Here is a 16,050-nt window from a genome sequence, read left to right as displayed (position 1 = left end):
TTAGAATGTTTGCTCTTCTAAGACAGTTCTTAAACAACCGTCTTAGAATGTCAGTTTTCTAAGACGATTATGATGTAACAACCATCTTAGAAAGTTTGTGTTTTCAACGACAATATTTTTTAGAACAGTTGTTAATTAAAATTCACTTTTAACGACGTTGACTATAATGATGGTCAAGAACCATCGTTGAAATTCTAATTTAACCGTCGTTAAAAAACTTTATTGTAGTAGTGAATATTGATTAATATGAAGAAAATGAAAATGAGAGTTGATGAGATAAAAAAAAAAAATAGATGAAGAAAAAGATAACAAAATAGATAAAGAAGAAAAAATATGTAAAACATAAGAAAAGAAAATTTTGAGTAAAATGTTATTTCAACGTGAACGTACATGTAACTGTCAATATTTTTCCCTCATTTTCTCTTATCACCAAAACAAATATGTAAAAAAATAATTTAAAAAAATTTAAAGCACATAAGAAGAAAGACAATTTTCCTCTTCTTTGTCAATAAGAGAACACATAAGAAGCCATAAAAAAAGTCTAATGAAGAAGAAGAAAAAGAAACACATTAAAAAATAATATATTTTTTCTTTTTGCCTACCTTTTTCTTTCACTATTTAGATCAAAACATCAAAATTTTCTCTTCTCTTTGTTTTCTTTTTTGAAGCTAGTAAAAAATATTTAGCTTTCAAAGGGAAATATGGACCGGCTTGTTTCCTCTACAGAGGAATACGTAACACTGATTCTCTAGGAAAAAAATACATATAAGAGATTAGGGTAGTTAGTAAATTTCAAAAATAAAGGTGATTACTCAAATTTCTTTCACCACCTAATAATCTTATTTCTTAATTCAAATATGTATCTACACAAAAAAAAGTATGCTTTAGCGAGATAAATAGATGCAAATTCATGTAAGAAAAGTTCATCAAGAGAAAGTTGAAAAAAATATTATGAAATTCCCTACCTAAAGAATCTCTTTCCCAACTCAAATATGTATCTGCACATAAAAGAAAATAAAATTAGTAAGTTTTTTTGAGATAGAAAAAAAGATGCATATTCAGATAAAGAAAATTCAAAGAGAAATGAGACAAAAGATGCTGAAATTTACAGAAAGCAAAAAGAATGAACGAAAGAAACTAACTTGAAATGAGTGGTGGGTAATTTATAATAAATTGTTCACCAATTCAAATAAAATATTCACAAATGCTAATTAAAAATATGGTAATTAATTTTCTTTTAATTTGTTTTTAAAATTCTTGATGGAATATATAAATGCTAATTTGTATATTTTGATTAACAAACACAATTGAAAATATAATCTAATTAAAATCATTTATTATTTTCCTTTTATATTATTATTTATTTGTACATAAATGATAATTGAAAATATATTTATTACTTTCCTTTTAATTTAAATTGATTTTAATTTTTTTTAATATCATTTCAAATTATCTTACCTGGATTTGAGTCAATCCATATTTTTTCTTCCAATTATTTGTGTAAGTGATCCACGAAATGCTCCTAATTGTAACATAGTATTTATAATTGTATGTATGAACAAAAATATTTATTGATTCAAATTAGTCCTTTATTATTTTCCTTTTATATTATTAAGGTTGTTTTTGGTCCCTAGGAAAAACTGAGTTTCTTGAAAATATAGGCTATAATAAATTGAGATGCTTGTTGCCCTATGACATGTTGATGAATGTTTACTCTCTTATACCTAATTGAAAGACTTGAGAATATGATTATTAAACTCTCGAGTTAATTCATCAACTCTTACGAGTATACGAGTCTATTTATCCTATGTGAGTTGACTCGTGCGCAAACTTTTTTCTTAGTAAACTCTAGATAGACTCAGTAGACTCTCAAGTTTATAACCAAGTCAACGACTTAGAAAGTTAAAAAAGTTAGACCAAAACGTAGGTTATTTTGGATTTTTTTTATGCATTATGGGTTCAACCTTAATTTGGTGTGTTGCTCTTGAATCAAAAAATCCTCACCTCTAACAACATCACACCCTTATTCTCCAACAATTTCAAACCCTCAATAGGAATGCTCTACTACTACTATCACATCCACAAGTTATTATCTAGTAGTGATGTATTGTTAGACTAAGTATTGTGGAATTTATGGTTTACTTTTTTGATTTATCATGTTGTTGAAATATTTAATTGGTATGTTATCTGTATGTATTTTTTTATTATTTTTATATGAAGTAGACTTATAAGAGTCTACAAGTTGAATCTATGGAGCTCCCACGAGTTTATGTAAACTCTCGAGTTTGATAACTTTGCCTGAGAAGTGTAAATTTCAGGTGACCATATATTGAGAATGTGTTGTCTTTAATTTTTATTAACTATATTGGATTCCAGGAGGAGTGTGAACCTTGGGCACTAGAATTGTTTGTGTGTGGGATTGCTTGTGTGATAGATTAATTGCAAAATTGTATTGTGTATGTTTGTTGATCTAGTTACATGGACTCATGTGTGAGGAAATGTGATGAGTAAAACTCAGTTCTAGTGCTATTATTATTTGAGATGATAAACAGTAAACAAACTATGGAAATACATGAGTGATGGACTAAGAATATTAATAATAATTCTGACATAATTGAACTCTTTATTTGTGTTGGTTAGGACCCTTGCATGGAGAAACAATAGTAAGTATGGAAATCATCAAACATGAGAGGGTGAGGTATACATAAAACCTAATGAAATTGTTATACGTCATGAACGATTGTGTGTTTTGGTGATTTAAATTCATGCGATCGTAATACATACATGCATACATACATACTTACATACGTACATCCATACATGGAAAGATACAAAAAGTATGAGATAAAAAAAGTCGTGTGGGATGTTCCTACTGTGAGAACATTAAAGCTCATAAAATGGAGGTCGAATGACAATGTACGTTCACCTAATGCGGTGAGGGAGGCAAGTGTCCTCAAAATGATGAGATTGTGGAGCTAGATATAAGGAGTGGAGCTCGTGTGCCAGATCGTTGTCGTTCAATACCTAGTGCAGCGAAACCCAACAATGACAAAGGAAGGACAATCCTAGTAGGGAGGGTTGTTGAGGAGTCAATCCTCAGAAGTTGGATGACCACAAATTGGTACTTGGAAAATGATCAAAAGGTGTAACTGTCCTTAGGGATGTGGCGCCAAGTAGTGAGTAGGTCACAGAGCCAGCTTGGCAACCCTTACTGATTATGAGCAATTATCTGTTGGTGAGAGTCTGACATTGCACCATGGTGAAAAGGTGAACTCCTAACAGTCATCCTAACTTAATTGTTGTAAGACGACTGAGTTTTAGAAGTTTTAGTGGCAACTGACTAGTGTGAAATGATTCAAAGAGTTAGTTATAAAAACGATTAAGGTTACGAATGAGACCCGTTAGACAACAACACCGTTGTGGTTAGTAGGTGGTGTTTGACTTTCTAAGTCATTTTGTGTGGATGCACCATATGAGTTAAAGGAGATGGAAAAGAGAGGCCATGACAAGTGCTATCGATGTGGATGGACGTTTCAAGAGAAAGAAAAGGAGTCTTCCAAAGATGCCTTGTGGGTTTAACTAGGTGTTTCGGTTTATGGAGTCACTGCTCTGAGTCTTGGTCTTTTCTTTTATGAAAGAGGGTAGAGTAAAACTTTACTTTATGGGATATTTTTCATCTGTACGTGACTTGGGTGTTTCATGTTTTTCTTTCAAAGATATAAATGTGTATTTATTTTTAGTGAGTAAAGTTGTATAAGGATGAAACTAGAGGTTATTTGAAGCAAACCTTTTGCAATTTAATTATTTTATGAGAATTGGACATTTGTATAAAATGAGAAATTTATTTAAGAATGATCTTCAATTGATGGATATTTCATTTCATTTATGATGAGATAATGAAATAAGTTTCGTTTAGAAAATTTTATGCAAGGTGATTTACTTACAAGTGTTGAAAAAGAGAAACATATTTTTATGTATTTGAAGAAAGTTTTTGATAATTCAAATTTTTATTTACTTGCTAATTTCAAAAATGGCCAAAAAGTCCTTTTGTAAAATAAGGGTGCTACAAATTTGGAGGGAAAACACATATTTACAATACATGTCTATTTTTGGTATTTTTTTTTCTATCTTGGCACCTCTTTCTCATTTTACAAGTATTGTGCTTGATTTTCATTTTGTTGGAGTTTCTTTTGTGTCCTTTATTGATAATAATGCAGTTTGTTTTTTAAGTATGAACAACATGTGATTTTTACCCCTTACTTTGAGGGGTTTTCAACGTTAAAAATCTTTATGTCTTGTGAGTTTGTGGTTTATAATTTTATTGATCATAATATTGAATTTATAATTTATGATGAGTATGAACCTCAAATTATGTTCTCAAATTGATAGCATAGATATTTAAAGTAATATGTAAAATTTAAAATAACCTAGCCCGGTGGAAGCTAAAATAATTTATATTGAATACAGAGTACTTGGTAACCCTATTAGCATAAGAGAAAGTGTATGTGGTAACCCTATTAGCATGAGAGAAAGTGTTAAAACATACACAAATGAAAATGGCGTAACAAAGAGGGAAAAAATTCTAAAGAATCTTGTTATATTGTGATCCCTCTGAGATTTAATTGCAATTGCAAACTCCTCTCTACACCTCAAGATGTATGTTAGTCAAAAGATCTCCCTTCAAAATCAAGTTCTAGATGTTGAATGTTGTCTAGAGGCAGCCCCTTCAAGAGAGCAAGACCTGGTGAAAAAATTGAATATAAAATCAGCAAATTTAGAGGCAAAACATAATAGTTTAAAATAAATCAGTAAGTATAACTTGATTATATATAATGGACTGTTATTTTCAGAAACATTATTTTAGACAAAATTAATTGCAGAAACATTACTGTTAAACTTATCAAGTCTTATTAATTCAGTTATTGCATTTTATGATTACAGGTACCATTTTCTATTGGTTTGATGGATAAACTGTTGTACCAACAAATACTTTTACTTGGGTGTGGAACTGAAAATATTCAATCTTTGTTAAATAGTATGACCTTGTTTGAACAAACTTCTCACTAAGTACTTATAAGAGAAGAAAATAAAAAATAAAATAAATCAAATTCTTCTATTAGTTAAAATTAACTTATGCACCTTAGCTTGTGGAGAAGTTAGACAAAAAACTTTTATTAAAAGTAAAAGTGCATAAGTTGATTTTAACTTAAAACGAAAAATTTGATTCATTTTAGCTTCCATAGAAGTAGTACTTTTGAAAATTTTATCCAAACATGTCGTATAAGTGATTGATCCCAACTCAAATTCCATGAATTATATGAAAAGGAAACATGAGTACTTGCCAAGAAAAATGACATATCATACCAATCAGAATTTTTTTTATATAAAATATCATTCTTATGTTATGTGTGTTTACCTTCAATAACTTTACAGAGGGTAGACCACCATCTATCTGTAGGAATATGGTATTTATACAGTGTCTCTTCTATGTCTTCATCATGCTTCCCCACTAGAACTTCTTGAAGTGTTATAATTGCATCCTTTGTTTTATCAAGGATATCTTTATTGTCTTCACTACTTGGCTTTTGAAGGTGATGGCTTAATGAAGAAAGGGTAGCAACTATAGCAAACTGAGTAGCAGCAGTCCAGCGAGAAGAAGCTAATTGTCTCACATGGTTTTCCAACTCCTTGTTATATTCATTTGAGTTATTCTCTGTCTTTCCAAATACTAGGCTACATAAATACTGAGCATTTTCAGGTCCAGTACTTTGAACCATCTTGTAGAAAGCTGTTCCTTCATTTTGTAAGAGTTCCTCTGGAGAACTATATTCAAGGACCTGGAAAGCAGAGGAAGATGAATCTTAATATTGAATCATCCATGTTGACTTTGTGAAAAAAGAATCCCCGAATTTTCTCCTCGCTCATATATATATATATATATATGGGAGAGTAGCAAATATGGGCGGTAGAACCATACATGGATGATTACAATTAAAGTTAAATGACTTTGTGTTTTAATCTTAACCATTCATAATAAGATCTAATAAACTTGAGTGTGAATATGTCTCCTATATATGTATATTTCATTCTTAAATGAGAGTCATTTCCATGTTGGTACTTATACTGAAAGTTTTCAATTTAGTCTCTATATATAATTGTCTGCACTTTGATCTGCTTATAATAATTTGGACTTGTAATGCAGTGAGGAGTAGGGACCAAAATTATTTTATTACAGTGCACTATTCAATCATGTTCAATTTGGTTTTTATACTTAATCATAACTCCATGTCAATATCAAATTGTTAAAACAACAGTAGACAGTGAGGACAACATTCAAAATGAGAACTAAATTTGAAACTTTTTTGTATGGGGACCAAATTAAAAACAAGTGTCATGAATAGTGAGGAAAAATATAGTTTGTCCAATTCATATCTACATTGTTTCTCTTGTTCTTATAGAGCCATAATAACTTATGAATGTAGGAATTAAATATCTGTAACTAATGGTACTTGGACATACTCGGCCAGCATTGAGCAGCAGAATCCGATTGCAGTCAATGATTGTATTTAGTCTGTGTGCAATGATGAGCATTGTGCAGGACTGAAATTCTTGTCTGATAGTTTTCTGTATAAGGGCATCAGTTCTAACTTCTACAGCAGCAGTAGCTTCATCCAGGACAAGAACCTTTGATCTTCGTAGCAATGCTCTAGCTAGACTTAGCAGTTGCCTCTGTCCAACACTGAAATTGTCTCCTCCCTCTGAAACCTTTATTCAGTGCAAGAGATTACCTTGTCATATTTCATCTTTGCAATTGATAATTCAAAAAAGCTCTGTAGGAAAAACCAATCATATAAAGGTACTGATAAAATTATACCATAATCGGTGTACCTACCTGAGCATCTAGACCAAATGGATTTCTTCTTATTACATCCTTCAAATGTGCCCTCTCTAAAGCTTGCCATAGGTCAGCATCATTGTGTTCATTAAATGGATCAAGATTGAAACGAACAGTTCCTAAGAGAAAGAGTGATGATTTTTAGAAGGGAGAAGTTTTATTGAAGCTAATAAACAATGTTTATTCACAACTAAAGGAAAATTTAAGATAATTCAATGTTAATAATAATGTCTTCACCCCTATATCCTAACATGGTCAAGAAAGGTAACACTTTCTGACTGACAGTTTGCTGATGCAAATAATTCTTCAAATTTTAATGCTAATTCCCTGATGGTTAACATGCGGATCCCAAAATAAACAATTCATGTTTTTTTCTATGAAACACAATGAAGGTACCAATAACCATGTTTATTTATGTGTTAGAATATAAACAATTCATGGATTTAATTTTGATCCACCATCAAGTTATTTACACTATCATCCAATCACTCATTACCACATATTGTAATTTTTTTTTTGAAAGAGGAGTTCAGGACAACACAATAGAGAGAAGCATCCCAACTATGTTGACACCCTTTTTCCTATTGATCCACTGCCAACAACCATTTAAAAGTCTTTGTTTTCCAATAATATGCTAATACATGATTGGATGATAGTGTATATTCCTTTCCACTCACGACATCTTGGTACAACAATACCTACCATTGTGGTCTGAAATTGTGGATTTCAATCACTATAAAAAATTGCTAATAGCGGATTAAAATCAAACTGATATTTGGTTGTCTAATTCTAGCATAGAACAAGAATTCAGTTTATGGAACATACCAGAGAAAAGAACTGGAGATTGTGGTATGATAGTAAGAACTTTTCGAACATCTTCTAGTCCGAATGTAGAAATATCACAACCATCAATAATGATTTTTCCTTTCTGAAGTTCCACAATCCGGAATAATGCATTAAGCATGCTAGATTTTCCTGCCCCAGTTCTTCCAACTACCCCTATCTTCTCAGTTGGAGGTACTGTAAAGGACAATCCATGCAGCACTGGAGGAAGTTCCGGCCGGTATCTCAGAACAACATCCTCAAACTCAATTGATCCTGATGTTGGCCATCCTGGTGGTGGACGGTTTGTCTCAATTACACCAGGAGCCTCAGTTTCTAAATTTATGTATGTGTCGACACGCTCAACAGAATTTAAACTGTTTTCAGCTCTACTTGCTTGTCTGAGTACACCACTCAAGAGATTTGTTATGTTCAAAGTATAACTGAGAAGTAAACCCATTGTAGATGCAAACATTGCCTGGTTTGCAGCTCTTGCATTCTGCAAGACAGCAGATGTTGCTATCAACCAAATCATGAGGCCTCCTAATGTTTCTAGCCTTATGGTGAGCCAAAGATTTGAACTAATATTCACAAGAGTAAATCTGATGTTGTTATCCATGAATTTTCCATTAATGTGTGCCATTCTGTCATATGCTTTATAAGCACAAATGCTTGACAAACCATTCAGTGATTCACCAAAATGTGCATAAACAGGAGATCTTGTAATGGAATCCATGCGCTTTACCTCTCGAGCTGTGCTCTGCCAGGCAAGATGTTAATAGAAAAGATCAATTCCTCAAACCATGACAACAGTGTCAACTAAAAAATAATAAAATTTTGTGGTGTTTCTTTCCAGAATGGTGTTTTCTATTGGCACACCTTCACTTGAACACCATTTTGACACATTCATTATGGTGGTTAGTAAGTTATACTTTGCAGTTTGCACTAGTTATTCCATGTTTATTTAGAAATTAATTTCTTCAAAGAATTTTAACATATAATAGCAATATTGTAAAAAACAGAGAAAATAGTAGGAAGTAGGATGCATATGAATCAGGCCTTCATTGCTGAGATAATGTTACTGTGATTCAATTATGGAGTTTGGAGACTATAAACTATGCATCATGAAGAAAGTTTTCAGTGGATGTAAAAGGACTTCAACCTTCAGATATCTGAAATATTTCCCTTGTAGTATATAGTGCAACAGAATACTAAAAATTCTGATCAAAGGGATTTATGGTTAATCCTGATCAGCCAATTGATGGGAAAAGGCTCCAAACCTGGACTTTTACCAAAAGAAAATCCTATATCTCAATCTAAATTGTTCTGAAAAATATATAATGCCCATATAATGTTTGTACTTGTCCATTACTTAGTTATCATTCATCTATCTCTCTATGCAAATAAAAAGGAAACCCCTTCCTTTTCAGTTATCCAAATTTCAAGAGAACCCATAATGAAAAAGTAGATAAAACCAACTTGGCATGTGAATAATCTAATTAGACAACTCTAAAACTAAGGACAAGATATGGAGCATACCTGGTAATATAGATAAGCTGCATAAAAGAAGATCAGAAGTGGCATAATAGCCCACAAGGAAATAGTGCTCACTGTGCCTATAAGAACAAATATCGAAAGTAGTTGCCAGACTTGCCCCAAAAACATGTTCACCAAATTAAAAACATTGGTATCTATATCTCCCGTATCTTTTGCAAACCTATTAATTATGCGGCCAACTGGATTAGTTTGGAAGAATACCATAGGAGCCTGGAGGATTTTATCTAGCATTGCATCGTGCAAATTTTCTCAAATAATGCCAATTCCTATGGTAAGTCAGATAGCTTGTAGAAGGATGAACATTTTCTCAAATAATGCCAATTCCTTACAAGTAAGTTGAAAGATGCAATGATGGTAGACCAAAAAAAAGGGGGGAATAGCCAATATGGAGAAGAAAGGTGATGGAGTGTGGTGTACCTTCTGTAACAGGCCTCGCCACACTCGTGATAAATGTTGGAAGCTGCATGGAAAGCCACCTAGTAGAGATTGGGGAAAAAAGGAGACAACACCAGAAAAGGAGGACAAGCACACATAGGTGCTGCAACCAGTGAAGAAAATAGAGGAGGCGTGATTCAACTTAACCAGGATGAAGTAGAGAAGATGAGATCATTCCTCAACAAGTAGTTGTTCTCTGGCACATTTAGGTACGTTTGGTGAGTTTCTTTTTTCTTTCGGACTTAATGCCTCAAATAAAAACTATAACCCATATTGGATACTGGATTCTGGGGCTACCGACCACATGGCACCCCTACCTAAACATTTCTCTTCTTACACCCCTTGCCCTAGCAATAAGAAAATATCCACAGCAGATGGCTCTCTGATGACTGCAGCAGGTCAAGGAGAAGTTCAAATAAGCTTATCCATAACCCTTAAAAATGTTCTTCATATTCCTAAACTGTCTGTCAGTTTGATTTCCATAAAAAAAACTCATAAAAGACCTATCATGTAATGCTTTTTTTTATGGCAATGTTTGTATACTACATAACAAGTACTCGGGGAGGACGATTGGACATGCTAGAGAATGGAATGGCTTGTATTACTTGGACAATCTGAATCTGCCACCAGACTTGGAAAATAGCAACTCTTTTTCTCTGATTCAATAAAGACCAACAGGGAGGAAGGTCTTCCTACATCACTGTCGTCTTGGACATCCTTCCTTTAGAGTCATAAAATCGTTATTCCCTTCCCTTTTTAGCAAATTAGATGTGGAAAGTCTCCATTGTGAAGTGTGTGAGCTTGCTAAGCACAAGCGTGTACCTTTTCCAGTTAATAATAATATGAGCACTTTTCCCTTCTATTTAATTCATACTGATGTGTGGGGTCCCTCAACTATCCAAAATGTTTCTGGTGCCCGTTGGTTCCTTACCTTTATAGATGATTGTACTCGTGTCACATGGGTTTTCTTACTAAAACAAAAATCCGAAGTCAGCTCTATGGTTCAGCGTTTTTTCTCCATGGCAAAAAATCAGTTTGGTGTTAGCATTAAGAGGATTAGATCCGATAATGCCAAAGATTACTTTAACCATGGGCTTATTTCCTTTTGTCAAAAGGAAGGTATCATTCATGAGTCATCCTGTGTCAAAACACCTCAGCAAAATGGGATTGCTGAGAGGAAAAATGGACACTTGCTAGACCAAACTCGGGCTCTTCTTTTTCAACATGAGGTTCCTAAAAGGTTTTGGGGGGAGGCTGTTCTCACTGCATGTTATCTAATTAATAGACTACCCTCTAGTATTCTAGCCTCAAAAAGTCCTATGGAGGTTCTGTCCTCCTTTTATCCTAATGTGTCCGCATTCAATCAACTTGTTCCAAGAATATTTGGGTGTGTATCTTTTGTCCATGTCCACAGTGGTAATAGAGGTAAACTTGATCCTAGAGCCTTAAAATGTGTTTTCATAGGATACTCATCCACACAAAAGGGATATAAATGCTATCATCCACCATCCCAAAAATTCTTCGTGTCCAGAGATGTCACTTTTTTTTAGCACAAAAGTTACTTCCACCAAGATCATCTTCAGGGGGAGACTGCAAGAAAGGAAGATGATCTCCTTATGCTCCCGACTTAAGTTTAGGACCAAAAGTAGGGACTGAAAGTGTAACAACTGAGAAGGAACCCACTAAATCCACTCAAGATGAAGCTGATGTAAGATTTGGGAAAAAGCTGGTTTATACAAGGAAGACAAAGGCCATTCCAGAATCTGTCCATGTCCAACAATCCAACCCAACATTACATGAGGTAACTACCCCTGATCCTTTAATCTCCACTGAATCAACCTCTAATTTCCCAACTGTACAGGAACCCGAATCCAGTTCAGCACCACTTTATGAGGACCTAGATATTCCAATTGCCTTTAGGAAAGAGACTAGGAAATGTACCACCAAGCCACTGCACCCTCTACCCAATTACCTATCCTTTAAAAACTTCTCACCTACCCATAAAGCCTTCCTCACAAGCCTAAACACTACAACCACACCTACCTCTTTATCTGAGGCATTGAGTGATAAAAAATGGAAACAAGCCAGGGATGTGGAAATGGAAGCATTAGAAAAGAATAGTACATGGGATTTGGTTGCTCTCCCAAATGGAAAAAAACCAGTAGGGTGCAAGTGGGTATATACTATAAAATACAAGGCTGATGGATCCATTGAGAGGTACAAAGCAAGGTTAGTAGCTAAGGGATTCACTCAAATCTATGGAGTGGATTACATGGAAACATTTGCTCCAGTTGCAAAAATGAATACAGTTAGGGTGATATTATCCCTAGCGGCTAATTATGGTTGGAATTTGCAACAATTTGATGTTAAAAATGCCTTCCTCGATGGAGAAATTGAAGAGGAGATTTACATGGAATTGCCCCCTGGATATGGTGAAAAAACAGCTGCCAAAACTGTTTGCAGGCTAAAAAAGGCATTTTATGGGCTGAAACAATCACCACGAGCGTGGTTTGAAAGGTTTACTAAAGTTATGATAGGTCTGGGCTTTAAACAAAGTCAAGGAGACCACACTCTGTTCATTAAACACTCTAAGTCAAGGGGAGTAACAGTGTTACTGGTTTATGTGGATGATATTATAGTGACAGGTGATGATGAGGAGGAGCAACAACTGTTAGGCCAACATCTAGCCAAGGAATTTGAAATTAAGACCTTGGGAAAATTGAAGTATTTTTTGGGAATTGAAGTGGCCCATTCTAGAAAGGGAATATTCATATCTCAACAGAAATACATCACTGATTTGTTGAAAGAGACTGGTAGGACAACATGCAAGCCTGCAAGTACACCAATTGATCCAAACTTGAAATTGGGAAACGCAGAAGAAGATACTGCAGTTGTCAATTGTGGATAGGAGGTCAACTACGGGATATTGCACTTTCCTTGGAGGGAATCTTGTGACTTGGAAGAGTAAAAAACAAAGTGTGGTAGCCAGATCCAGTGCTGAAGCAGAGTTCAGGGCAATGGCACAAGGGATATGTGAACTACTGTGGCTGAAGATCATCTTGGAAGACTTAAGAATAAAATCGGATGCACCAATGAGACTTTATTGTGATAACAAATCTGCTATTAGCATAGCTCACAATCCAGTGCAGCATGATAGAACCAAACATATTGAGGTTGACAGGCATTTTATCAAAGAAAAATTAGACAGTGGTCTGATCTGCACTTCATATGTCTCCTCACAAGACAACCTTGCAGATATTCTAACGAAGGGGCTGAACAGCAATAACTTTGAGAGGATTGTTTCCAAGCTGGGAATGGAAAATACCTATTCACCAGCTTGAGGGGGAGTGTTAGAATTTGTTTTATTAGCTGTATTATTTCTATCAGAATCTGTGGCAGAGTATACTTGGAATTAGCCTCAAATGTAGGCATCAATAGCATGTATTGCTACATATATCAAGCTTAAGAAACACTAACATATGCCTTCAAAATCATCCTTGATATAGCTTAAGTCAACAACAATGTCAATGGACAATACAAATATTATTACTCAAGGAAGGTCTAGCAACATAACAATGAAGATTTATTATCTTAGAAAGTCATTTTCTGATACGATACCAGGTGGCCTTTTCCTTTAAAACAATTTATACTAACAGATTGATGTATATTAAATTTGAATTTACTTATTGACCATGTAAGCCATCAATCTTTTGCTACTTTTACATGGAGTATATAATTAATCCAATTAGTGTAAATGACTAACCCAATGCTCTTGATACAGAATGCATGAAAGATGATTAATCTTAAATCCATTAATTCTCACCATGAATCAGAGACTGGATAATGGAAACAATAGAGTAACACTAAATTCTAAAATTATGTCAAGTCTCATACAGCAACCCTTTTGTCTGTCTGTTGCAGTCCTTCCTTTGTCAGTTTTCGCATTTTGCTAATCACAAATGTCTGCTCTCAAAAAAAAAATTTATTTATTTATTTATTCATTCATTAGCTCAAAACCTATAAAATAAAAGAGAACAGTTATTGTTTAGAAAAGGAACACGAAACCAAATATATCAGTTTCAATTTATACTAATTTCAAAACTCTCTAACATTTGCTCTTTATTAAAATTATTTGAGTTTTAGCTTTCTCACCAATAGGAATCATATTATTTATGTACCATAATGTACTGTACAAAGATTAGAAAGATATCAAGTGCGGCAGGACAAGGATTCTCTCAGGATCCTTTCCTAATATTTGTCTTTCCTAATATTTGTATTTACCTTTATCTATTTCCATTCTATCAGTATATTCATTTAAATCAAAATCCTCAAGCAGGTTTGGATCATTTTGAATGCATTCAATTGCATTCACTCCGGTAACATTAGCTTCTGTATCCAGAACATGTTTCCTGTAAACAGCTATTGCTAATTCCTCAGAAAGATTATCCGATTCTGGATGAATTCTTGTATGATCAAGAGTATTGCCAACACTGTCGGCAAAGTTTTCATCATCACAAGAAACCTGTAAAAAGCCAACAGCATTGCAGAAAACCTTCTCTTTATTTAGCTCAAATTTAGCCAAATCCCTTCTATTTCTCACATCAGTACCCCCAAATAATTATCTACGAAACATACCAGATTTCTTCGGTCCAAGACCAGAAACAAACTGCAAAGGAGCCAGCAGCCAGTCATGTCTTATGGCCAAATTTATGTCTATGCCTACTAGGTTTGTAACATCTGTCATGGCCCATTCAATTATCTCTAACTTCTCATCACTTGTTAGAAATTTCTCCAGGGGGGTTCAACTTCCATGACACAATCTCATTTTTCATTTCACATAATGTTGCCACCATAGCCAGTGGGTTTAGAAGGTAACGTCCAAGAGCCACAGCTCTCTTGACAATGCCTACAAATTTTCAGAAACAGAGGAAAAAGTATATTAAATGTTGGGAAAGAAAAGGGAGAAGACAGAACAGAAATGAATGCAATAATACCGTGGATTACCATGTTGTCTGGGAAGCTGGCTCTCGGAAATTTCTGAATCTTCATAAAGACGAGGCAAGCCTTCATCCCCTAACACAACTGGTGGTTGTCCTTCCATTTCTTGACTAAAGTTTTGAAGATTGTGCTCGGACATCATTGAAATAATCTGACAGTTGAAATAATTCATTGAATTCATCATGGTGTCTATTAACAAAAGAAAAGAACCAAACCATGTATTAAAGAAGCTAAGAAAGCAGTTGTCATGTACCGATAACACCATAACAGTAGGATAAAAAACAAACAGCATTTGCATCAGTTATCAACAAAATAACTGGCTGTTAGAATGATATTAATGAAACTCCAATACAAAGGAAAATTAATAAACTCTAAGCTGTGATTGCAAAATGCAGAGACTATGCTGAAAACTTGAAATACAGGAACTGCAGTTAATGATGATAGTTAAAACCTAAAGAAAAAATTCAAGGCACCAATCTACACTTTCATACTAATGCAATCCTTATTGCAAAACATCCTTTTAAAAATAATAAATGTTTCCTTGATTGAAAGTAAATAATATATACATATTTTTCATATTACAAAGCAAATTGTACAGTAAAAAGAAGTGTTTCTGACTTGGTGCCACAGGGCTCTTTTCTAAATATTTCATCTCATACTATGTAATTAACCTGGTTTTAGTCCATGCTTTGTTTCCCTCCAAAGCCACAAGAAAACACAAAATAGCATCCTGCAGCATTTGCATCTGCATGCAACCTAACCCTTCTTAGAAAAGGATCATATATTTTAGTTAAATATTTTGTTTTAGTTTCATCATTAGACAAAACAGTCAAGCATCTCTGTGCTTTGATGTCTCATTTGTACCCAACATAAGTATTGTTTTCTCTAATTGAAATGCACTCACTCAAGGATGCAATAACAGTTTCTTTCTTCCATCAAAAATGCATTTGATCACTCTTTAAGGGAACAAGGGGTTAAAAATCACATAAATTGAATAACTAAGCCATCAAGAAAGCCAAGTATGCCATAGGACTTAGCTTACCTCATTAATCTCCTTCCTCAACCTTAAACAGAATGCATTATCTGCTCCCAGTACAATAACATTTGGATGATAAGTTGTTACAAACATTAGGACACACTGTTGATCGTTTTCCCTGCTCTGCTGGTCAATGATATTTGGAGATCGTAGTGTAAGTGAACGAGTGTGCATCACATCAACCAATTTTCCTCAGAATCCAACACGACAAATGTGGTACCTGGCTTTCCATTTCCCCCACAACAAGCCATGACTCTTTTCTTCTGTGCATTTTTCAAATATGGTGCCACAGAGACTCTGTTCCACA

At 34.1% G+C, this 16,050-nt stretch overlaps 1 protein-coding gene across 6 annotated transcripts; it reads right to left on the bottom strand.

The window, feature by feature from the left end:
* Positions 1–4,436: 4,436 nt before the first annotated feature.
* On the bottom strand, positions 4,437–15,998 carry LOC100814859 (ABC transporter C family member 2). 6 transcript variants are annotated; one of them, XM_041014575.1, is made up of 9 exons: positions 15,750–15,998; positions 14,714–14,858; positions 14,345–14,615; positions 13,604–14,231; positions 7,721–8,477; positions 6,893–7,014; positions 6,520–6,765; positions 5,417–5,837; positions 4,437–4,741 (listed from the first exon to the last, which is right to left on the bottom strand). In XM_041014575.1, the coding sequence occupies exons 4-9, from the start codon at positions 13,652–13,654 to the stop codon at positions 4,662–4,664; spliced, it is 1,677 nt and encodes a 558-aa protein (XP_040870509.1). In that variant the 5' UTR covers positions 13,655–14,231; positions 14,345–14,615; positions 14,714–14,858; positions 15,750–15,998; the 3' UTR covers positions 4,437–4,661. The 6 variants fall into 6 exon arrangements, with proteins under 6 accessions (XP_040870509.1, XP_006578399.1, XP_040870508.1 ...); XM_006578336.4 differs by having other exon boundaries at positions 13,533–14,615; XM_041014574.1 differs by having other exon boundaries at positions 13,604–14,615.
* Between the last annotated feature and the right edge of the window lie 52 nt (positions 15,999–16,050).

Source organism: Glycine max, chromosome 4 (genome assembly GCF_000004515.6).
Source record: "Glycine max cultivar Williams 82 chromosome 4, Glycine_max_v4.0, whole genome shotgun sequence".
NCBI lineage: Eukaryota > Viridiplantae > Streptophyta > Magnoliopsida > Fabales > Fabaceae > Glycine > Glycine max.
This window is presented reverse-complemented; position numbering and strand designations above follow the sequence as displayed.